This window comes from Tenrec ecaudatus, chromosome 1 (genome assembly GCF_050624435.1).
Source record: "Tenrec ecaudatus isolate mTenEca1 chromosome 1, mTenEca1.hap1, whole genome shotgun sequence".
NCBI classification, from domain to species: domain Eukaryota; kingdom Metazoa; phylum Chordata; class Mammalia; order Afrosoricida; family Tenrecidae; genus Tenrec; species Tenrec ecaudatus.
In genome coordinates, this window is record NC_134530.1 from 36,511,344 (window position 1) to 36,534,493 (window position 23,150).

Below are 23,150 nucleotides of genomic sequence, written 5' to 3' on the forward strand. Positions count from 1 at the left end.
GGATCTACATATAACCTCCTCCCTTGAGGGATGGACAGCAGAAAAGTGGGTGAAGGGAGACGTCAGACAGTGGAAGATATGACAAAATAATAATTTATAAATTATGAAGGGTTCATGAGGGAGGGGGAAGTGGGGAAGGAGGGGGTAAAATGAGGTGCTGGTGCCAAGGGCTTAAGTGGAGAGCAAATGTTTTGAGAAAGATAAGTGCAACAAATGTGCTTGACACAATGGATGGATGTATGGATTGTGATGAGTTGTATGAACCTCCAATAAAATGATTTTTTTTAATAGACCAACCTTTGGGAGAAGGTGGATAACATAAACACTAAAAGAAATAAATCATATCTTTCTTTGCCAGGAACAAATATGAAATGTTTACTTAATCAGCTTGTTCTCATTAGCACCTGTAATTAGCCATAAAATCAAGTTTACCAGAAATGGTACATTTGGGCCAAGTGACATACCTTGGGATTGGCGTTAAAGGTGACAGTTTAGCATAGAAATGACTATGATTTGAGACATGCCTATAATTACATGCTTTGGTTCAGAAAATTGTACCAAAACACACCAAAAAGCTTGTATTTATAAAGTACCTTGTTCCATTAATGATGTTGGAAATTGCACGCCTCTGTATAAATTGTTTCTCTGCCCCCCCACCCCCACCTTTTAAAGTAAAGCAACCTTGGAATAAAGGCAAACTTGATGGCATGTTAAGAAACACAGGCATTAGGGTAACAGACTGCCATCTCACTATAGTGTCATCCACTTGGTGGAAAATCTTTCGAATATGAGTCTGCCACTGACACCCTCTTCTTGCCCCTCCTAATCCCTAATTAACAGGTAGCCTCTCTGCTGAGGCAATCGACTTAGGAAGGAAAACAGAAGCAAAAAACCTCTGGCATTATTTTTGTTGTAGTTTAAGTCCCAGTAGGCCTAGTCTGTTGGCATTCCTCCTACCAGCTGTCCAAGTGGTAATGTCATGGGGTCCCCAAAACACATGTTAGATTATGGGAAGCCCCGACCCCTATAAACAAGTCAGGTGTGAATCCCGCTGATAGACAGCCTCGCCCAGGAAATGTCAGTCTGCTGATGGATGTCAAATTACTGAAAACCTAGCCACCACGTGAATAGATGAGCTCATGATTTTGTGAATTGACATAGCTAGGTTTGTCGATGGCTGGAGTGCATTGTGGGATTGTCTGTGTTGGTTTTAGTGCACCTTCAGAACTCTAGAGAGAGGCGAGTAGGGCGTTAACAAGAAAGAAAGCAAAAGGGAGAAGAAAGAATGAATAGCAAAGCTCAGCAAGAACGGTGGGATGCTGTCCCCTAGCCCAGAAGTCAGCACTTAGGAGACTTCAGAGCCAATCCTGGCCCTTGCAACCATTTAAAAACTATCCGAGAGCCGTGAATGTATTTCTACGAACAAATGAAATCACCATTATCTGAATGATCTCCTTAAAACTTTTTCAATCTTACTTCAGAGCCTCAAGCAGGTACTGAAAGAGGCACAGATGGCTCAAGAGCCGCAGTTTGCCAGCCCCTGCCCTGGCCCATCTTGGGCCAGCCACCTAGACAGGTCACAGACCCCTCCTGTGCACCAGGGCACCCTCAACAATGCTCTGGTAGTAAGGTGTCGCATTTTCATTCGGTGCCTATTATGTGCCAAGCACTGCTGTAAGCTCTTTCTATGCATTGACTTAGTTACTTCTGGCAGCCACCCCATTTTATAGGTAAGGAAACCATTTATTCCCTGCCTCACGGTTTGTAAGTGGTGGCATTGGGATTCAGACCCAGGCAGCCCGGCTCCAGAGCCTGTTCTCTCAACCATTCTTTTACTCTGCCTCTAGCCAAGGGTGGCCCTGCACATTGTAATCACATATCTCCCTCTGTCCCCCCCATTAAATGATTACAGCTCCCTGGCAACTCGATTCTCCCGTGTTCCTCAAGGCCCAGTGCTGGCCTGTCCCTGAGTGGGGTGGACGCAGGCGCAGGCCGTGGTCAGACCCTGAGAGCGTCTGTCCTGGCTGTTCTCACCTAGACCTCCAGCTGGTCATTTCAGTTAGGGCCTATTCTCCTGACACGGGCTTTTTTTCTGCCCAGACGATTCTTTCACGCATTCAGGATTCGCATTGGCCCCAGGGGCATCTGATACAATTGTACTAGTCCAGGATGTAACACCATTAAACCTATGGGTAGGATATGATCTTTGATTGGGTTCTAGAAGATGCGTTTGTTTGTTATGGAACCATGTGGAAGAATTTCTTGTGTAAACTGAGCCAGCCAATGTGACTTTCGGAGATTTTCATCCTCCAGTTGAGAAAATTGCTTTCTTGTCTTCTCTGATTACAGTTTGCACTGAGAGGAGGAGAATATGGTTGTCAGAGAAGACACGCAGTCCCACTCAGTCTTTGGAAGTGGCTCCTGCAGCAGAGGGCGTTGGAGTCTGTGGGTCATGAGCATGGCGGTGTCTTGGAGTTGCAGACAGTGTGCGGCATCGAGTGCTGGGGGAAGTGTTCCCTGCTGCTGCACCTCCTGTATGGAGAGCACCGTTTAGATAGACTGTTGGCTTCCTCTTAGAGAAATGATCGATGTTGGGTGGAATCATTCTGTATCTTTGCACAGTGTTCCACTCACAGGATTTGAAGAGGTGGTCTCGATTGACCTGGTGGTCTCCGTCCGATTGTTTGTGCTCAGCCAAGCACAGCCTATACCAGGAAGAAATTTAAATTAAAACAAAGTCTGGGACACACAATCCATCACTTGGTAGAAGTCAGCGCAGACAGCCCCGAAGGAAGGCAGTCACCAGTTGAGTCAACATTCTTTTATGCTAGGAAGTCACATGCTGGACACACACCCTTCCTGCGCCTGTCCGTGTTGTTTTTGAGCACCCCTTAGTTGATGGACATTAGCAGTGATCACTTGCTCCGCCATTGTCCTACCCTCAGCTGCAGCGAGGATGTGTGTAAGTACCATCTGTCTTAAACTGATCGAACTCTACATAGTGACTCATCGTGTAGGCGAAGAACAAACACTAGCTGGCCAACTCTTGACCCTCGGGCCGAAAGGCAGGGTTGACCAAGAGAAATTGGTGACATCTCCCTGCCCCTGCGTCACCTTTGTGTGTGTGTGTGTGTGTGTGTGTGTGTGTGTGTGTGTGTGTGTGTGTGTGTGTCGGAGAGCAGTGGCATTGATTTCTCTTGTGGGGTGGAGATCTGCAGTGTATCTGCCACTGTATCAGCAGCCCCGTCCCCCCGGGGAGAGAGTCATCCACGCTGTACAGCCGACTCCCTGACATTTTCATGGAGTTCAAAGCTCAAGATCGTTTGGTGCTGACATTTTGGATTAGCTGGTTGACTGGAAGGCCTGCTTCTTTCTATACACTGTGAAATTTATAAACCGCAGCAGCTGGGGGCTTAAAATGGCCGATAGACCCCCAGCTGGCAGCAATTAAGTACACCACAGGCCTTTGGCTAAACAAAGGTTTGTGGAGGCAGAGCTGCTGCGCTGCGCTACACAGACCCCTGTTGGAAACCATCTTTTAAGTTGGGCCTTACTTGGAGACACTGTCAGCTAAGGAGAGGTGAGCTAGCGGGGTATTGCCACCTCTCGCTTAATGGCCCATTACCCCAAGGATGGGCTTATCCAGGCCCTGTCCAAGCAGCAGCACATCCTGACAGTGAAGGTGCTCATGGGAGCAGGGGCCGAACAGCACGTGGAGGCTGGAGTGTCTTTGGAGAAGTCCGTGCATCAGTGGCCCTCGAATCCCGAAGGGTAGCTTTGAGGTCGACCTTTGAGCGCCAGTGCCTGTGGGTAGATTTCACATCTATCCCACTGTATTTATTCACTGGGCACCAATATTTTCTTTAGGTTGAAAGAAGAACATGAAGTTTGGTTTATTTTGTTCCTTATTTTATGTCCAACGTTTAGAAGGATCCTCAGCACCTGGCTAATATTTAATAAATATACGCTGGATCAATTAATTTTGATTGGGTTCTGCCCAATACTCATCTACTCCTCCCATTTGCTATTCATCTCAAGCCTGTCCGTGCAGAATCTTAGGGAAGGGGCAAATAAAATAGAATTCCCTCCCTTAAGACAAGGAGCAAGAAAATGATGATACCATTTTGTATCGATTTGAGTAGCAAAATGCTTAAGTCTAGGACAGGGCTGAAATAGCCCTTTAAATTAAAATCCACTTGCCTAGCCGCACTGGCCACATTTCAGTTGCTCAAGAGCCACGTGGCTATAGTGGTTGTGCAACTAGACAAACCGACACGGAGTAGAGATTGAGTCGGGGGTGGGTTCTTTGGAAATGCTGGGAAGGACACAGATTACTAGGATCTACAAAAAGTGCTCCAGTGGGAGGACACATGGGTACAGCCACTTTGATAAAAATGGGAATGCTCTTAGGAGAATAATCATACCTGCCAACCAGAAAAATACCCCCTAGATCTAGATTCAAGGAGATGCTTACCCTGGTCTGCCAGGACACGTCTGTAAGAATGTTCCCAGTAGTACTCTTTGTTCATAGCGAAAAACTTGGAAACAACCCACGTGCTATCAACAGGAAGACAGATACATCACGATGGTTTCGTGCAACTTAATAATAACAAACCAAGCACAACAACTGAATGATGGCAGCTCACAAAAGAACAGCTGTATTTTAGCCAGGCAGAGGAGGGGAGGGCCCAAACAGCAGACGAGCAGTGACCCACCTTTCCTAAAGCCCCAAGCCAGTGAGGGGAAAAAGGGATACCACAAGAATATACCAGAAAATGCTTTGAAATAGGATCAAATGACTTTTTTTTTTTAAAGAAAAAGACAAGCGAATGATTGGTCTGAAATTCAGAATTGTGTCTGTCATGGGTAGGGGCAAAACGGGATGGAACAGTAGAGGGCCACATGATAGATTTCGCATTATCGCCCATGAGGGCATTTTCTTACTTATTGGGATGGGGGTGCTTCTATTTATTTAAATGAGTAAGTAAACTGAGGCCTGTGATGACATGTACCCTGAACCAAAGATTGTGATTAGTCTAATTCTAGGTATGTAACGTTTCATTTAGTAAAGAGTGAGGGAAGGAAAGAGGAGGGGAGAAAGGAAGTTTTGTTTGTTTGTTTGTTTTTTGCCATAATGGTTTCAAGGCCCTTTGAATATGAAGGGCATCCATCCATGCCTTAACTAGAATAGTTCCATTATACAAGGGCCAGGACAATCATTTTTAAAGTTTATGCTGGTTTATAGGGTTTGAAAAGAGTAGTTATTGTTTCTTTATCTTTAATTATTTGATTACTAGTGCATTTGAAACTAAATTTGTTCAGATTCTGTGACATTAAGCCTATCTCATGCTACCTCCCAATTGAGACCTGAGAAGTGACTGCGAGTTGGTCCTGGACCAGTGTTGAAGATTTGAGTTCAGAGAATAGTGCTTTGGACACTGACAGTGAGCAGAGAGTGGTGGGATAGGGGAAGAAAGAAGTCCTCAAGCCCAGCTTTCTGCTTCTAAGACTCTGTCTACACCACCCCTCCCCCGCATCCCTGCATTTATATGGGGGTCCTAGTGGCCAAGTTGGTCATGTGTTGGGCTGCTAACCACAAAGCCAGCAGTTCACATCCGCCAGTGGCTCCTCGGGAGAAAGCTGGGACTTTCTACTCCCGTAGCGTCCCCGTCTGGGAACCCACAGGGGCAGTTCTCCCCTGTCCTATTGGGGCGGGTTGCAGTGAGTAGGAATCCGTGTGTGGCAGTGTTAGAAGGGCAGGCTGCAGCTTTTCTTCTGTGGTTGTGAAAGGAGCCTGAGTGCCCTAGCTGAGGTTTTCTGTACGCAGTATGGGGATACTGTATCTGACCTTGCCCTGGTTGACCTCAGAACGAAGACTTGGAAATGGGAAGACAGTTTGTAACTTGCTAAAGAGACAAATAAGAAACATAAATTGGGTATTCCTACAAGGGGAACTACTCTGCTTCCCGGCTTTCTGGTGTTTGGAGGAGCTGGTGCTTGACAAGGTAACAAAGAATGTATTGGGAGTGGAGGTGAGTGAGGTTGGATGACTGAGATTGGGAAGGCTCTGAGAGAAGCCAAGAGTGGTTGCATGCGCTGTGAATGCTGTTTGTTAACGTGGGCCTTACTTCCAGTCTTGCATGGAGAATGTGTGTGCGTCCGCAGGGGGAAGAGAGCAGTCATCCTTTCCTTCGGTGGAGTTTCCAAGACCGTTGGCCCAGGAACAAGCTGCCTTTTGGGGGGGGGGGGGTGGTGGCTTCCTTAGATGCCTCTAGAAGTTAAGATTTTTTTTCCTCAGCAAGAATACAAGGGGATATCTGTACCCCCCCCCCAATAAAAATTGTGCTGGGTGGGTGGAGCAGCATTTTTGTAGTACACATTTTTCCTGTTAGGCAGGTGTCGAGCAACTCCCTCTGAGTTAGTATGCCCTGTGGTGTCGCCTGGGAAGGTTCTCTCTGGTCACATTGAATTTTTTCATAAAAGGAGTTTCACTGGAACCTCGTTTTCTGTGATGGCCGATTTAAGAGAACAGCGTGCAGCTGTGAAAGTTTGTTTCCTGCTCAGGAAAAATGCTGCAGAAACTGTTGTGATGTTGAACACAGCTTACAAGGACAGTGCTGTGGGGCAAGACTCAAGTGTACAAGTGGTCTTCTCTTCAAAACAGGTGAAATGCTGTTTACAAACCTCGTTTTGGACATCCATCAACTTTCCAAATGCACAAAATGTTGCTTTGTGGAGCATTTGGAGTTCATTCCACCAGGTCAGAGTGTTAATCAAGCTTTCTATTTAGAGGTTCTGAAAAGATTGCATAATAGTATGTGACCAAAAAAGCCTGATTTGTGACAGATGGGGACTGATTTTGCCACCACGACAATGAACCTGCTGATGCAGCCATCTCTTGCCCTATGTACCTGACTCACCTGACCTCACTGCTCCCTGTGACTTCTTTTTGTTTCCCTGAGTGAAGAGGGACGTGAAAGGACAGCTATTTGATGACCTAAAAGAGGTAAAGAAAAAAATGAGGGAGGTGCTCACCATCCAAACAGATGAGTTTGAAAAAATGTCTCCACAAATGGAAGCACAGATTTGACAAATGTGTTACGTGAAACTAATGGAGAGTACTTTGAAGGTAATAGGTTGGTTTTTTTTGTTTGTTTTTAAGTATTTTATTGGGGGCTCTTACAGCTCTTATCACCATCCATCCATTCATGGTGTCAAGCAGTTTGTACATATGTTGCCATCATCATTCTCAAAGCATTCTCTTTCGACCTGAACCCTTGGTATCAGCTCATTTTCTCTTTTGTTCTTTTCTTTTTTTTTTTTTTAACATTTTATTAGGGGCTCATGCAACTCTTATCACAATCCATACATATACATACATTAATTATATAAAGCACATCCGTACATTCTTTGCCCTAATCATTTTCTTTTTTACATTTTATTAGGGGCTCATACAACTCTTATCACAATCCATACATATACATACATCAATTGTATAAAGCAGATCCGTACATTCTTTGCCCTAATCATTTTCAAAGCATTTGCTCTCCACTTAAGCCCTTTGCATCAGGTCCTCTTTTTTTTTCTTTTTTGGTAATAGGTTGTTTTGTTAAAAAAAATTAAATACATAGCTTGGAGCGGGGGGATTCCTTCATACATAGGTCAACAGAGATGTTGATGTCATGATATTGCCATTCCTTTGTTCTGACCAGCTGGCCTTTCTGTCAGGAAGAGGAGATTCTAACTGGTTCATATTTTCTTTTAACTTTGTTGGCTTTTGAAGCTCAAAACCTCTTTACAATTTCCGCCAAAGTTTGTATATCACCTTTCTTCCTGCTCAATAGTACGAGTCCCTAATACTTCCATCCTACTCCACTCCTCGGCCACCAAACTAACACACTGTCCTCAAGTCCATGTAAGTGAATGTCAACTCATAGCACCCCTACAGGCAGGGTAGAACTGCCCCCTGAGTTTCCGAGACTGTACCTATTTATAGGAGTTGAGAGCCCTGTCTTTCTCCTGCAGAGCAGCTGGTGGTTTTGAACTGCTGACCTTGTGGCTAGAAGTCCAATGGAAAACCACTATGCTACCAGAACTCCTTTCTCAGCCACAGATGCTCTTGTTTATTTTTCAACCAATGTATTACCATCTATTGCTTTTCTACCATGAACCAGGTACTGTTCTGGATGCCAAGATCTTGTTGTTAACCATCTTCCAGCAAGTCCTCGAAAGGAAGAGACCTCACGTGCAATAGGATGAGGACTTTGTGATCCATAGGGTACTCGGGGGCTGAGTTGTTAAAAGTAGATTGCCAGGCCTTTCTTCCTCATTTTTTGTAGTCTCGAATCTCTGTTGCTGAAAGCTGTTCAGCATCATAGCAACACACAAATCCTCCAGTGACAGATGAGTAGCTGCCATTGAGGTGCATTGGCCAGGAATCAAACCTGGGTCTTTGCATGGAAGCCGAGAATTGTGCCGGTGTACCATGACTGCCCCAGACCCCAAGATAACAATGGCAAAGTAAAACCCCAGCTGTCACAGATCTTTCCAGAGGGGAAGCCAAGCAGGAAGCAAACATTTGTCCTGGGGGGATGTGGAACAAGTAGCGGTGGAGCAGATGAGTGGCTTGATCCAGCATTCCCTGCACCGTCATTCCTGTGGTTGTGAGCAGAGTAAGGAAATGAACTACTTGAAGAAGCTACTGTAATCATCCAGTAAAAATCCAAAGATAACTCGTTAGTCATGATAAAGATAGAGTCATGGATTGAAGATCTGAATGGAAGATAGAGGCTCCCTGCTCGGGAAGCTTTGGACTGCTAGCTGAAATGTCAGAGGTTCAAACCCACCAGCCACTCTGCAGGACAAAGAGGAGACCATCTCTTCCAGCAAATATTTACCTCCAGGACGCCCTTATCCAGTGTTGCTGTCTGAGTGGGAATCAGTGCGGTGGCAATAGGCTGGCTGTTGTTGGAGGTGGAGCCCACAGGATGTACAATAGTGGGGTACACGTGGAAAAAGGAAGAGCGGACTCAGAATCAAGCTTTCTATTGAAAGGCGGTGAGGAAGCAGGCCCGGCCAGATGCTTCCGCATGATCTCCGGAACTGTCTCTAGGAACCCGTGAGTGTGCAGTGGCAGGTCTGCGTGGGGGAGGGCGCTCTATTAGCCGGCCCCAGGCTGTGTTTGCAGTGCTAGCAGATGTTTCCTTAGCCCAGGAGACTGGAGCAGGGCTCTAGCCCGGGAAAAGTCCGGCACTTGCAGTGCTTGCAAGGCCACCACGCATAAAGCAACAGTTGGTAAGCTTTTCCACGTCAGGGTCAGCACTTAGCTCCCTGGGCTCCCCTCCTCACGACCTGTCGATAGTGGAGATCTAAACAGCCAACATAGGCCCAAATCTAAGAAGGAGTAGGAATTAGCATAGCGGTATGAGTCCGGTTCTGTGTGGTTAAACTGCTAACCGAAGGGGGGCTGGTGGTTTAAATCCACGGGAGAAGGCCGTGGCAGGCAGTCTGCTGTGGAAACCCTCCGCGGCAGTTTGGTTGTGCCCTAGGCGAGCTCCGTGAGTTCGAATCAGGTCTACAGCAGTGGCTCTCGAGGATCTGTGTGAGTCTGTGTTGTGACAAACAGCACTCCCGGATCCAGGGGCCCTTAGTGCAGATTATTGGCATTCCTTGGCTGTCTCTTTACTTCATCAATGAAGAGCACAATTAATAGTACTGGCAGCATGCTTACTACTGAACTTTAAAACTTTAAAAACGTTGTCGCTAGATTTCTGGTTTTCCGGCACATACCAAACTGGCCTAATGGGCTGGTTTTTGCCTGGGCCCAGAGCTTTTTGCAATTCCTCCAGCTTTTCAGCTAACTCACCACACGATGAGCTTTTGTTTTTGCCCATGTACTACACTGGCTTGCCCACCAAGGCACGCTTTGACCCTGCAAGTAAGTCTCTCCACTACCGATCCTGCGCACTTCTAAAGTGCTGACTCCGTGTGGAAGCCTGCTCTTCTCTTACTGAGATGTGACTGGAAAGGGGTGTTTTGCTTCAGTGGGCTCCAGGAACAAATAATAAAAAGTACTGCAAGTACAAGGCCAAGAACAGATCAGCACGCTCTTATCGGTCATCTGAAATATGCACAACCTTTCCAAGACAAATATGGACTCCTGTTTCTAGGAAAACACCAAAAAGCACTTATCAATTACCCTGGGTAGAGTTTGTGGACAAAGACAACAGGAGCCTGCTCAGAAAGCCATAGCAAAGCAGATTCCTTTGGGCAACCGACAGCTGAGTGGCATGCATCAGCGACCCTCAGGATCCCAGACTGTGGCCTGGGACCAACTCGTGAGCATCATGCCCCTCAGCTGGTACCCTGGCAGTCAGCTCATGGGAGGAAAAACCCAATCATCTGATGTGGTCTCCTCGGATGCCCATGCAGCCCGTTGTTCTTCCTGACCGCCGCACATCTGGTGGCGGTTATAAAAAGATTGCTAGAGCACTACAGTGGGATCAAATGACGTCTCACCATAATGACATGGTAGCTGCTTTGGGTGGATGGCCTAAGCCCAGGTTTGATGGGCGGAATTTCCTTCATCTTCACGGAAGCCCTCTGAAGTAGAAGTCATTACCTCAGAATGCAGGGAACTGGCTTGCCCTTGTCACACAGCTAGAAGATGGCAAAAACAGGCTTCTAATTCAACACTGGAGCCATTGGCCATGGTCTAAAAGTGCATTCGCTGGCAGTTTAACCCTGGTGCCTAAATGTAGCGTGTGTTTGGTGTGATGTGGTATTTTTCTCCTAGGCAAAGGGGAGGGCTCCTTTTAAGCATCAGTCGTAACCTTCTTTGTCTTTTGTCCATTCACCCCCTAGGACTCAAGCCCAGAGGGTACGGAAGCCACGTTGCTGCATGGGCCCCCAAGGACTACTTCCCCGCTACTCTGAGAGCCAGGCAGAAGGGCAGGAGCAGCTCTTCAAGTTGACCGACAACATACAAGACGAGTTGTAAGTAGCCAGCCTGGCTGGGACAACCAAGCGGTCTCCTGGGTCTTTGAGCCTGAGCACTGAGGCCTGTTGCTGGTCACAGACTTACTCCTTGCCCCGTCTCGCAGAGGCTAGACGGAATTCCTTATACAAGAGCCGTCTACTCAAAGAGGGGTTCTCAGACGGCCTTCCAGAGCAGGAAGAACCTTGGTGGGTCTTTCCGCTTGAGTGCTTATTTTCTCTAAACACTTATGTTTCTTCCAGTTAGGTCCAAGAGGGAAGACCATGGATAAAATGTTCTCACTTTTAAGAAGCCTATCCCCTGCCCTCTCAAAAATAATGATTAGTTTTTAGCTTTGGTATTCTTTTGTTTGCTGAGGAGCCCACCACTGCAAGCTCCCAGCTGCTGACCAGGAGGTGGGTGATGTGAGCTACCCCACAGCAGAAAAATGTGAAGTCTGCTTCCATACAGATGGGCAGCCTCAGAAACCCTATGGGCAGTGCTGCTCTGTCCTGTAGCCTTTGCTGTGAGCCAGAATCAACTCAGTGGCAATGGGTTTTGGTTTCAGAGCTCCCATTGAGGCGTTCTGGTGATAACACTAGTGAACAGCTGCTGGACTGCTAACCCAAAGGTGGGCAGTTCCAACACAGTGGTTCATGGGAGAAAGATGGGATGGTCTGCTCTTGGAAACATTAGTCTCCTCTTGAAAATCCACAGGCGCAGCTTGACTCTGCCCTCTAGGGTCCATATATCAGGAGCTCTGGTGGTTATGCGTTGGTGCAATGGGTTACTTGAGCTACATGGTGGGCAGTTTGAAACCACCAGAAGCTCCTGAGGAGATAGACGGTGCTTTCGACTCCCATAAACAGTTACAGCCTTGGAGACCCACGGGGGGGGGGGGGACAGTGGGGTAGCTGCGAATCAGCAGTGACTCGGTGTCATGGAGTCTGTTATAGGTTCACTATGAGTCAAAATCAGCGCAGTGACGACGAATCTGCTAGCAAAACAAAGCATACATACATAACACACTCACTTCCAGTGAGTCAGTGTTGACTCACAGGATCTTGTAAGACAAGGTAGAACTGCCTCTGCGGCTCTGAGACTGCAACTGTTACAGGAATAGGAAGTTCCTCATTCTCCCGAGAAACAGCGGGTGGTTTGCATCCCAGAGCAACCACCACGGCTCCCTTAACAAACACTAGTAATTGGAAATTTGGAAACTATGATTTTCTTAGGTTTAGATCTTTTTTCTTTCTTTTTAAAATTATGAGCTGAGTAAAGGCTTACGAGCAGATCAGTTTTCCATCCAATACTTCATACACACCTTGTTTCATGTCATTGATGGCAATCCCCACAATGTAACATCCCCATCCCCACTCTTCCTTGTTTCCCATTTCTGTTCTTCCTTCTGAACTTTGTCCATGGGTAAATGTTGTCATTTCTATCTCAAGCAGCTGGTTGTTCGAAGATGTGTACACTCACTAGTGTCTTTTGACCTAGTCTGTAGACCTGTCTGTTATGTGGGTGAAAGTTGAGTCCTGGCAGTGAGTTCTGTTTCAGGCAGAACTTTCAGGGTTTCCATCATCCTGGTCTGTTTTTTAATTTTGAGTTTTAGTCCACATTTCTCTCCCACTTTATCTGGAACCTTCTAATGTGAGCCCTTTCGGAGCAGTTGGAAGTGGTGGCCAGAAACATCTAGTTCATCTGGACTCAAGGTCATGGAGACTGAGGTTCATGTGGCCCATTAGTCTGTTGGCCTAATTGTTTCCATGTATATGTGGAACTCATTCCTCAAGGTATTTAATTGTGTCTAAGAAATTTTGTTATTCTTTGAATATGGAGTCTTCTGTTGCTGGGGTTTTCTGTTGGTGAACTGAGTTCTCTTAGCTATGGTAGAATACAGCCGTCTTCAGCTGTCCTGCAGTGGTTCTTTCCAGCATAAACTGTTCTATATCCGAGTAACTGGTAGAACCAGTCTGGTTCAAGACCAGAAATAGAAACTGGTAATGCAAAGTGCTAGCTTAATTTCTTTCGATGTTTATTGTATTATCTTTAAGATAACGCAAGCCAAGGAGGGTCTGGGAGCCATGAGTGATGTGGCCAGGGGATTAACTCCCAGGAAACCCTTCAGTTCACTGTTAACCACGGTGCTAGGCTGACCTCGTCTCATAGTTTTGTAATACTGTTTAAATGGAGAGATCCGAAATCCAGTTCAGAATTCATCTGTTGCTTGCTGGGTATGATGACACCCTCCCACTTGTGTCGCATCATTTCTGACCTAGTGACCCTGTAGGGCAGTGTAGAACTGCCCCATAGGGTTTCTGAAGCTCTGTGTCTTCATAGGAGCAGGCTGCCTCATGTTGCTCCCATGGAGTGCCTCTTGGATTAGAACTGCTAGCCTTTCAGTTAGTGGCCCAGTGATTAGGACACTGGGCCACCAGAACGCCTTGGCATCTTCGTAGTAAATCTTCTTTCAATGACCAAACTCCCTTCGTTGTTACTGGACAGTCTCTTGATAATGGTCAAGCCTAGTATCATTAATAGATCCTACTGGTACAACCAATTGACCCTCCACTACTGGTCACAGGGTGTCAGTGTGAACGTACACTGAGCTCTGGCCATCAGCTTCCAGAAGACCACAGCCTTGAAAACCCCACGGAGCAGTTCTAGTCTGCACACATTGAATCGAATTGACTCACAGACAGCAAGACAACTGTTTCAGTCTCGACTCAGCCCTCACATTGCATCGCTCCACAAAGGACTTCACGCTTCTACCTTCTTGGGATTTGGTGCCCTGTATACCACTTGACTGATGACACTTCTTGGCCTTTGAATTGGAGGCCCAGAGAGTCACTCCTGGGCCTGGGCCGGATTCTTCTCTGTTCACTTTCAGTACCTAGAGTAGTGCCTGACAGTGGTCACTCAATAAAGATTTGTTCAGTGAATATAGATGCACAGTTGATGTTTGGCATTTGTATTACTATGTGTCTAATTTCAGAGACTTTTTGAGGTTATGAGTTATTGTCTTACCCTTTTCATTTCAACTTCGGCCACTCCCACTCAAGTTGACTGATTCATACAAGGTCCATTTCCTGTTTAACATTTATTGTGAATTGGGTGAAGGCTTGCAGAGCAAACCCAGTTTCCAGTGAACAGTTGATCCACATTTTGGTTTACGTCAACAATTTTCCTTCCCACAATTGTGACAGCACTTATCCTCCCTCCTCTCGGGGGTCCCATCCACTCTGCCATCTCTCATAACCCTTCCTACTCTCTGAACCTTGTTCTTGGACAAAGAGGCCCTTTGACCTCAAATGGGTTGACTCTTATAAGGAGTGTGTGCTTTTACAGCCTTGTTTTGCCCATGTAGACTTTGTCTCTTGTTTGACTGAAAATGGCACCATGCAGGTGAATTGAGTTCTGGGCCTGGACGGTGACTAAAGGCCATAGCTGTAGGGGTTCCACTGGTGTCCATGTGACCAGGAAGGCTAGTCTTTTCTGTGACTGGGAGTTTTGTTCCACATTTCTCCCCCACCTTATCTAGGACCTTCTAATATCCTTTTCAGAATGATTGGAAGTGGTAGCCAGGTACCATCTAATTCTTCTGGTCTCGGGGTCATGGGTCCACTAGTTGTACCTTAGGTGGTCCATTAAGACCTCAGTCACTGAGCCCCAAGACCACCCCTTCACTCCTCAAGGCGTTGGCTTGTGGTGAAGAGGTTTCGTCCTGCGTGCTCTCCTGTACTCAGTGGCACTCCTTGCCCGTAGACTGGCGTGCTCCACAAGTCACGCCGGAGACGTGTTGTCCGTGATGCAGCCAATGTAGATTCCCTCCCAGCAAGGTAGCCACGCTGGGGCAGAGCCGAGGGAAACAGCAAACTGGACGTCCTGTGAAATCAGAAATCGGTAAAGCACATTTCAGTGACCCCTGGAATTGTAGGACAAGATGCTGGCCTGAATGAATTTTGACTGTACAGATGGAACCCATGCGTCTCCACCCACGTTTGGCAGCAGGAGGCCTGTGACTGGCCTTTGTCAGTGGCAGGCGGACAGAGGAAGTTCACCCGCGCGCCTGGCAGACGCTTCTCTGAAGTGGCCGCACTGTCAGGCCCGGTCCTCTCAGTGTCGTGAACCATAGGCTCATCACTTCGAGAGGAAGGGGTTTTCAGGAAAAGCACACGAGCACCAAATTATACCTCTGACTTTTATCCTAGAACTGTAATTAGAAGCATGTTTAAAGACATAATTATTTGCATATTTTCCTTCGGAGTTAACCCCTTAAAAGGGCCTTTAATACCTTGCTCTACTGTTCTAACTAAATGTTTCCACATTTTTTTCCAGTTGAACTCACTGTTTCACTTCTGGAAAATATTGTGTAATTACTTCCTGATGTCGTCAAAGCCCCACAAAGCCCCTAGTGCCATGGTTACTTCAACTTTGTTCTCCCAGATGGTGTTGTGCTTAATTTTTGCATTTCTTTAATTAATTAGTATTAAAAATATATAGTTGCTGACATATGATTTTAAAGTCTGACAAGCAGAAACAGCTTCAGTTTCAAATTAACCAGCGATTTCTTTGGTATGTTGCAGAATTCCGATTGCTCCCCTTTCTCCTCCCTGTGTGGTTTTGAAATAGGATCCTGGGTTAAGACAATGCTGAAGTGAAATTTGTCCTACGTGACTGGATTGATTTTTCTTTCTGAACGATGTCTACCTCTTGCCCAGTATTCTCATGTTCGTGTGAAAGGCAGGCACCTGTTCTGTTTCTAGCGCGTCTCCGAGGCAGCGGCCCCCTTGGGGTTGTCACCCGGAGGCGGCTCCTGCCGCTTCAGGACAGATGCTCATCAGCAGCACAGGGCCTGTGACACTGGTGAATCTGCCGATGGACAGTGAGATTACATTTTTCAAGTGTAGCGTTAGAAAATAACATTTGTGGGATTTTTTTTTCAATGCAGTAAAGAACAAAGACGAGAACAAAACCTGTAAATAAGACCCATCCGTCAGATAGCTCCTTTCTCTAACTCAGGGGATCCATGTGCGTGGTCAGCGAGAGTCCAGAGAGAAGGCCCCAGTCCTCCTTTCTCCCCTCTGGTCTGCTGTTTCTAGTTCTCTGTCGCTTGTCTGTTCATCTGAGAAACTGCATATTCAGGGAGATACTAACTCATCTAAGCTCACTTTAAAAACTGCGGCCGTCGATTCAATTCCAGTTCAGAGTGACTCTAGAGGGCAGAGTAGAACCGACCCTGTGGGTTTCCCAGGCTGTACATCTTTGTGGGAATAGACTGCCACATCTTTGTCCTGCAGAAAGTGACTGGTGCGTTTGAACCACCGACCTTGTGGGTAGCGCTCTGGTGCTCAACCCACTGTACCACCAGGATTTCCAGAATGTTTGGTCATTCTGTCATATAATCTTGGGGTTCTTTCTGAAATCATAGTTATCTCTTGTATGGACCGTTCCTAACAGAATTTTTCTTGTTTTTTAAGCATGTGTTGATTCTTATCGCATATAATCATAAGTGTAGACCTTACGGTAATCTAGGCCGTCTCTGAACAGGAGAACTGGGCCCGTAGAGGCGCACTGCGGAGGAACATTTATGAGCATCCATTTCCTAGCCCCGGAAGCAGTCTACCAATAACCATCGCAGCCTGGGAGATTTGGCATTTTTAAATATGCCACTGAATTAAAACCTATATTTGGCAAATGACCCAACTATTTTAATGACAGCTAAAGCTTTCATAGGCTAAATCAAGAGTTCTAAGAGAATTCTTTCACTTTACTACTGGGTCAAATACATCTACCATGCAACGCTCCGTGGGCACTGCCAAAGATTCTCTTGGGCCTTGTGACATAGTTTCCCTGTTCATTCCCAAGACTACCTGGCCACTGTGCTGAATCCTACTATGGGCCAGGACCAGTGAGAAAGCTGCACTGTCGTCAGAGAGTTCCAGGCGGCCAGGGGAAAGCGCACTCGATTCCCACTAACAGAGACCACCCAGGGCAGCAGCCGTTGGGGCTAGCACTGAACAGATAGGCCAGACAAGACCTCTTCACGGTGTTACCGAGCAAAGATGGCACTTTGGCGGCCGAGGTGCGCCTGACCCAAACCGTGGTATTTCCCATAACTTCGGGTGAGTGTGAAGGCTGGACGGAGTAAGAAAGACGGGAGGAGAATTGATTATCTGTGAATTATGATATTGGCAAAGGACACTGAACGTACCATGGAATGCCCTTTTCCTCCTTGTGGGGAAAGGAAAAGGAGAAGCAAGGAGGTTTAAAATTGCATCAGAGCACTAGTGAGCAGGCAGGTGTCTAGAGCCGAGCTTATCGGTGGGAGGAACCCAGGCGGGAAAGGAAAAGGAGGCTCAGGGCAGCGGGTCTCACTCAACCGGGGGTCGAACGACCCTTTCACAGGGGCGCCCGATTCTTCACAGTAGCAGCATGACAGTGACGAAGTTGAAACGAAAATAATGTTATGGTTGGGGTCGCCACCACATGAGGAGTTGTATGAAAGGGTCTCGGCATCAGGAAGGTTGAGAACCACCGCCTTAGGGCATGCTGAGGTGCGTGGGGCCGTGGGAACCTTGGGGCGGGGCAGTGGTCAAAACAGGAGCACAGTGAAGGTCTGGGACTGTGTGCTAGAAGATGGTTGAGGCGGCAAGTGTGTTGTGTTGCCTGTCTGTTCACCGCAACTTGTCAGTAACTGGCTTAGACACAAAACTGGCTCTTCAAAACCAATGAGAGTGACCGAGAAAGCGTGTCTGAGCACACTGAGGACAGCCCTGGCTGCCCACAATTATGGATGAGGCCTCTCTTGCCCTTTGCTCTTTGCCTTTGCTCTGAGCAGACCAGACGGCAGAAGAGTGTTCTCTGGATCCAGGTTTGCCAGTGGTTGCTCTGACCAGGGCTCAGAAATGGTTTCCAGATTTCATTGACAAGTCACCACTCTGGTACCCACAGCTTTGCTCCATGGCTGTGGAGGGTTGGGTGACATCAGGAGGGAAGTCGACATTGTTCCTCTGGGTTCACTGCTGTGGCCTTGCCAGGCCCACATCTCCTGCCAAGGCTGTGCCACAGGAGTGCCCTCCCCCTCAGTTGAGCCCCTGGTTGGAGTTGAGATTTTAAATGACTTCAGAATATTTCATGAAAATGCCCACAGCCTGGCACCACCAGCCGCTCCTCCAGGGCAGAGCTCGGTGCTGACTGGCCAGCTGCCCACGGAAGAAGCCGGCGGTGTCGTCTGATGAGGCAACTGAGCCACAAGGCAGACCAGGGACTCGGCCAGGGCGAGGCCATCAGGGCTTCCGGCTGCTGACCTGTGTCCCAGCTCAAAGCACTGCAGCCTGACTGAGGACTCGCGTCACTGGGGCATCCTGGAAAGGAACCCGTTTTGTACCCTATAACAGGGTTCCGGTCTGGAAGGTGCCCCAGGGATGACGGTGACTTGGTCCCACTGAAAGGCTCTTTCTGGGGTGGGGCTGGGGGCCGAGGGGGATAAGGTAGAAGGGGCCCATCCTGCACTGAGCCAGAGGGAGTCAGTCGACTCTCAGCCGGAGTTGTATGCCCGCTGCCCCGGCGGCGCTGGACCCCTCCGAGGGGCTGTTGCAGCCTCAGCCCCCTGGCGCGGTGGGTATTCGGGCTGGCTCATCTTTGCTTTCTCATACTCTGGTGTGATTTGGGGCGGGGCGGGGGATGTCGCTCAGCAGTTGTAGCTTGTCCTGGATGCCCTGTTCCTCTCTCCTCCTTCCCCTGAGCCGACCGGTGTAGATTCCCGTGGGAAGAAGTGATAGCGCTGCCCTTGGTGCTGAGTGGTCTGAACCTGAAAGCTGTCGGTGTTTCTAATTTTGGCATTGAGACTTTACAAGTCCACATTCTCGGCATTGCCAACCCGTTAGAACAGAACAATAAACCCCCGTTTTCTGTTACGGAAGGCTGTAATTTCAATGGCAGCTGGCACCGGGTTAGAGCGCGCTGAGCACTGGCAGGGTGGCCAGCTCAGTGGAGGGTCCACAGGAGCTACGGGGCTGTCAGATAGGGACCTTGCTTGGCACGGGACTTGCAGCTTAGCTAGAGAGCTGAGCTTCTTGCCCAGGAAACGGAAAGACCAAGTAAGCATCTTGCTGTGCCTTTGAAGGTGACTTTGAGCAAGGATTCGAGAGTGGGGCTGTGGGCACTCAGGGTCTCATCCTCACCCTCCTGGGTGGGGACGACTTGGACCAGGAACAGGAGGCACACGTGCCAGGATGCGAACTGGAACCTGCTGGACTGACAGGAGAGGGCCGTCCTCATGCCACTCACACTTCAGCCGTCACATCGGAGGCCAATCCAGGGACAAAATCTCACTGGGAGCTCTGGCTCCCAGCACAAAGCTGGGAGATGCCGTCAGGACACCCAGTCCTGGGGCTGAGCTCAGCATCCAGCCTGCTGTCAGCTCTCTGGGCTCTCAGTATTCATCCGCTCACTCTCGCCCCTGCCCCCCATTGTGAAAGGCTGTCACAAGAAGCACTGGAGGCCGCCAGGCCTGGAAGCCATGACTGGGAGTTCTGCGAGCCGAGTGGCCCTTCTCCTCCAGAGACAGTTTCTGGCTCCAGAGACAGCATTGTCTGGCAGTAGAATGGCGGCCTCATGCTGTGCCTGTCAGCCGAGGCATCGAGCAGAGACTGAGGCAGGATGCAGACTGGACTGAGCCTGCACTGCCACGTGCGCCATCCGGTCCCGCCTCCCCATCTTCTAGCCTCGGGGCTGATGGGAAAGCTTCCAGAGCTCCTGCTTCTGTTTCGCAGTAGAAAGCGTTCTTTTTCTTCTCTAAAATCCCAAGCTCACTAACATCGAGTCGATGCCTCTAGGACTCATGGCGCTCCTCCAGGACAGGGTAGAACTCTGCCCCCCAGGGGTTTCAGAGACAGGGGCTCTTCACAGGGAGAAAGCGTTGCTTGTCTCCCGTGGAGCAGCGGGTGGTTTCGAATTTCAGACCTTGCAGTTAGCAACCCACCATGCAGCCACTAAAAATTCTCCCTAAAAGAATAAAAAGAAGCACCTCCCAAAATACGGTTCAGGCTGTGAGGATTCGAGAGTGGGGGGCTACGGGCACTCAGAGTCTCATCCTCACCCTCCTAGGTGGGGACGACTTGTTCCCATTAGTGGCGCCACACACCAGCCTTCAGCCCCTCACCCGGGAGCCCTCATCAGCCCCACCGGTTTCATTCTTAATTTACAGATGAGGAAACTGAGGCTCCGAGCGGCCACACCACCTGCCCAGGGGTGCCTCACCTGAGGCCCGTGCGCCCTCTCTGTGGCTGGGTGACAGGGCCGTCTTAGATGCCCTGGGTCATTCCGCATCCCTCCCTCCCCTCCGTCCCTTGCAGCTTCATTGCCGTGGAGAACATCGACAGCTACTGCGTGCTCATCTCCTCCAAGGCCGTGTACTTCCTGAAGAGTGCAGACTATGTTGACCGAGAGGCCATTTTCCTGGAAGTCAAGTACGACGACCTCTACCACTGCCTTGTCTCCAAAGACCACGGGAAGGTGTATGTGCAAGTGACCAAGAAGGCCGAGAGCACTAGTAGCGGAGTGTCCATCCCAGGACCTTCTCACCAAAAGCCCATGGTGAGTCACAGCTGGCCCGTCTGCTGGCGACTCGTGAGTGGGCACGTGGCTGACCTCTGCTGCCTGCTTAGCGTGCCCTGGCCCTGCATTTGGACGCTTAGCTCCCGGGGGCCCTGCTGCCTAGTCCTGACCTGGAAGCCACCTTCTGGCTCCCTTGCTGGCCCGGGATTATGACCCAGCATTTGGTCACCCACCCTCAGTCACCCACTAGCACGATGCATGGGGTTCCTGCCTGCGCCACCAGAGTGTCAACGCACAACCTGTAACACACGACACTGGCGCTGCTTTTCTGCAGAAAGAAGCAGTGTCTAGCACAGGGCCCGACTGAGGGCAATCGGCACTGGTCAATGCAGTGCGTCCTTTGCCCCCGTGGAGTGTGAGGCATGGCTCTGGGGGCTCTACGTGCGCAGTTAGCACTCGCCAAGGGTTTCGGCCTGCGGGTGGACACCAAGTCCTTCGTGTGGATTTGTGTGCCCCCACGAGTTAACAGTAGTTAATGGGGCTTGCTGACTGCAGGGGACTTTGCTGGGGCATCCTCTGTGGGAAGCAGCTGGGATTCAGTCCCATGTAGTCCCAGCCTGGGGTGATGGTCAGGAGCATAGCTCTGCTGCCTCTGCTCACAGAGACCTTGGGGCCAACAGAAGCCATGGGGAAGGGAATGGCCTTTTTATAGCCATCATCTGACCTGGCGCCTCTTCAGGAAGCTTAGGTACTGTGAGGAGTTCTGGTGGTGTCTTGGGTTGGGCTGCTAACCACAAGGTCAGCAGTTCGAAACCACCAGTGCTCCTGGGGAAAAGATGTGAGGTTCTCTATTCCCATTCTGAGATTTATAGTCTCAGAAACCCACAAGGGCCGTTCTCCTTGACCCTGCCAGGTCACAATGAATCAGAATTGACTCGAAGGCGGCAAGTTTCGTCGTCATCGTTGTTGTTGTTGAAGGTGTAGCTAGGAATTCCAAGCTTGCCTTTGAGAGTGAGTGTCAGAGTGCCCTGCTCATCTCTGGCTCCTGTCTTCAGAGCTGGACAGCGCCCAGCCTCAGGGTCCCTCTCCTTGGGTGCTGCGGCCTTCCCTGCTCAGGAATGAGCCTTCTGCAGGCTCCCTGGGGCCCTGACACGGCCACACCAAGGCTTAGATGGCGATTGATGGGGAAGAAAAGTAACACTGTTAACACCCAAATACACTTTTCCCTTTCGCGCCAAGTGATGGACTTGGCGTCCTCCATGAGGAAGACACGTCCATGGCATTGGCTGTAGGGTCACCTGCAGAGATTAAATTCAGTGCCAAAGATGAACCTGGACTTTCCCCATGGTCCTGCCCCAGCAAAGTCCCTCCTCTCTAACTCAGACCTGGAACTGGGTCTAAGGATGCCCAGATGTCACCTGTTGTGGATTGGGTACAGGGAATAGGTTGAGAATGCAGATTCTAGGGGTCCACGCCAGACCTTTTCCACTAGCACCAGCTGGATGAAAACCTAGCACTGTGGCCACATGATTCCAACAGCCCCAAGGCCAGGGGGCTGCGGCCCCTGTGTTCCCGTTCTATGTGGTTTTCCCACCTCAGAGGGAGTTGCTCACTGTGTTCTGTTCCCTAGGTCCACGTGAAGTCCGAGGCCCTCGCTGTCAAGTTATCACAAGAAATAAACTATGCAAAGAGCCTGTACTATGAGCAGCAACTCATGGTGAGACTCACTGAGAACCCAGAGCAGCTGGAGCTGGACTCCTGAACCCAGCCACCTGCCAGGAGGGCTCCCAGGCGCTGACCCCCCAGTCAAGGGGAGGAGGCCCGGCCTCGAGGCTTCAGTGAAAGGCAGACCCAAGACAAGATGCGGGCAAGATGTCCAGGAGCAGGAGAAATTGGACACTGCCGGGGAAATAGCAGTGGAAACTCATAGTCGGCACGGGGTGGGGGTGGGGGTTGGGGTGGGGGTGGGGGTGCTCTGGACTTGGGAAAGGAAGGGAGCAAAGGTGTTGGTTGAACTACATTGTGAACTGAAAAGCGCACTGAGATGAATCTAATTTTTAGACTGCCCTGTATTTTGTTAACATGTATATATGTACAACCACGTTTGTAAATATATAGGAACGTCTCTAGCAGGGTCTGAGGTGTGTGTAAACTGTTACCTGTAAAGTAATTTAAAGTTATATTGAATCTTCTGTTACACTAACTCTACACATCAACTCTGGGCACTCTTCCTAGAAAGGCGTGCGTGAAAGCTGCAGCCGGGTAGGGCTCCGTCTGGGAAGCGTGCGCACACAGCACGGTGGACTGCAGCAGCGCCCAGGGACTCCAGCGGGAAGCTGAGCCCCGGTCCTCAGACCCCTGCCGGCCCACAGCGGAGTGCCACAGAGGGTGGGGGGGGGTTCAGCTTGTACTTCTGACCCCATTTTAAAGATGGCCGGGCCTTGGATGGTCACAAATCAGTTTTTCAAATCTCTCTCTCTGGTTTTCCCCTGGCTGGTCTGGCCAAACTTTTAGGTGAAATATGTTCTGTTCGCGCACACAACAAAACACTAACATGGTCGTTTTTCTGAGTCATGATTAGAGAAGGTCTTTTTAAGACAGTGGTTGATTT

General features: G+C 49.0%; 1 protein-coding gene across 3 annotated transcripts in view; it reads left to right on the forward strand.

Moving 5' to 3' along the window:
- The window catches only part of VPS13D (vacuolar protein sorting 13 homolog D), a 270,781-nt gene extending 248,302 nt beyond the window's left edge, over positions 1-22,479 (forward strand). For 2 of the 3 annotated variants that reach the window (XM_075550922.1, XM_075550923.1), the window contains exons 67-69: positions 10,864-10,995; positions 20,338-20,578; positions 22,170-22,479. In XM_075550922.1, the coding sequence (XP_075407037.1) occupies positions 10,864-10,995; positions 20,338-20,578; positions 22,170-22,301 (505 nt within the window). In that variant the 3' untranslated portion in view covers positions 22,302-22,479. Of the gene's footprint in view, positions 1-2,349; positions 2,905-10,863; positions 10,996-20,337; positions 20,579-22,169 lie in introns of those variants that run through there. The other variant, XM_075550924.1, reaches the window with a different exon arrangement.
- Positions 22,480-23,150: the final 671 nt, after the last annotated feature.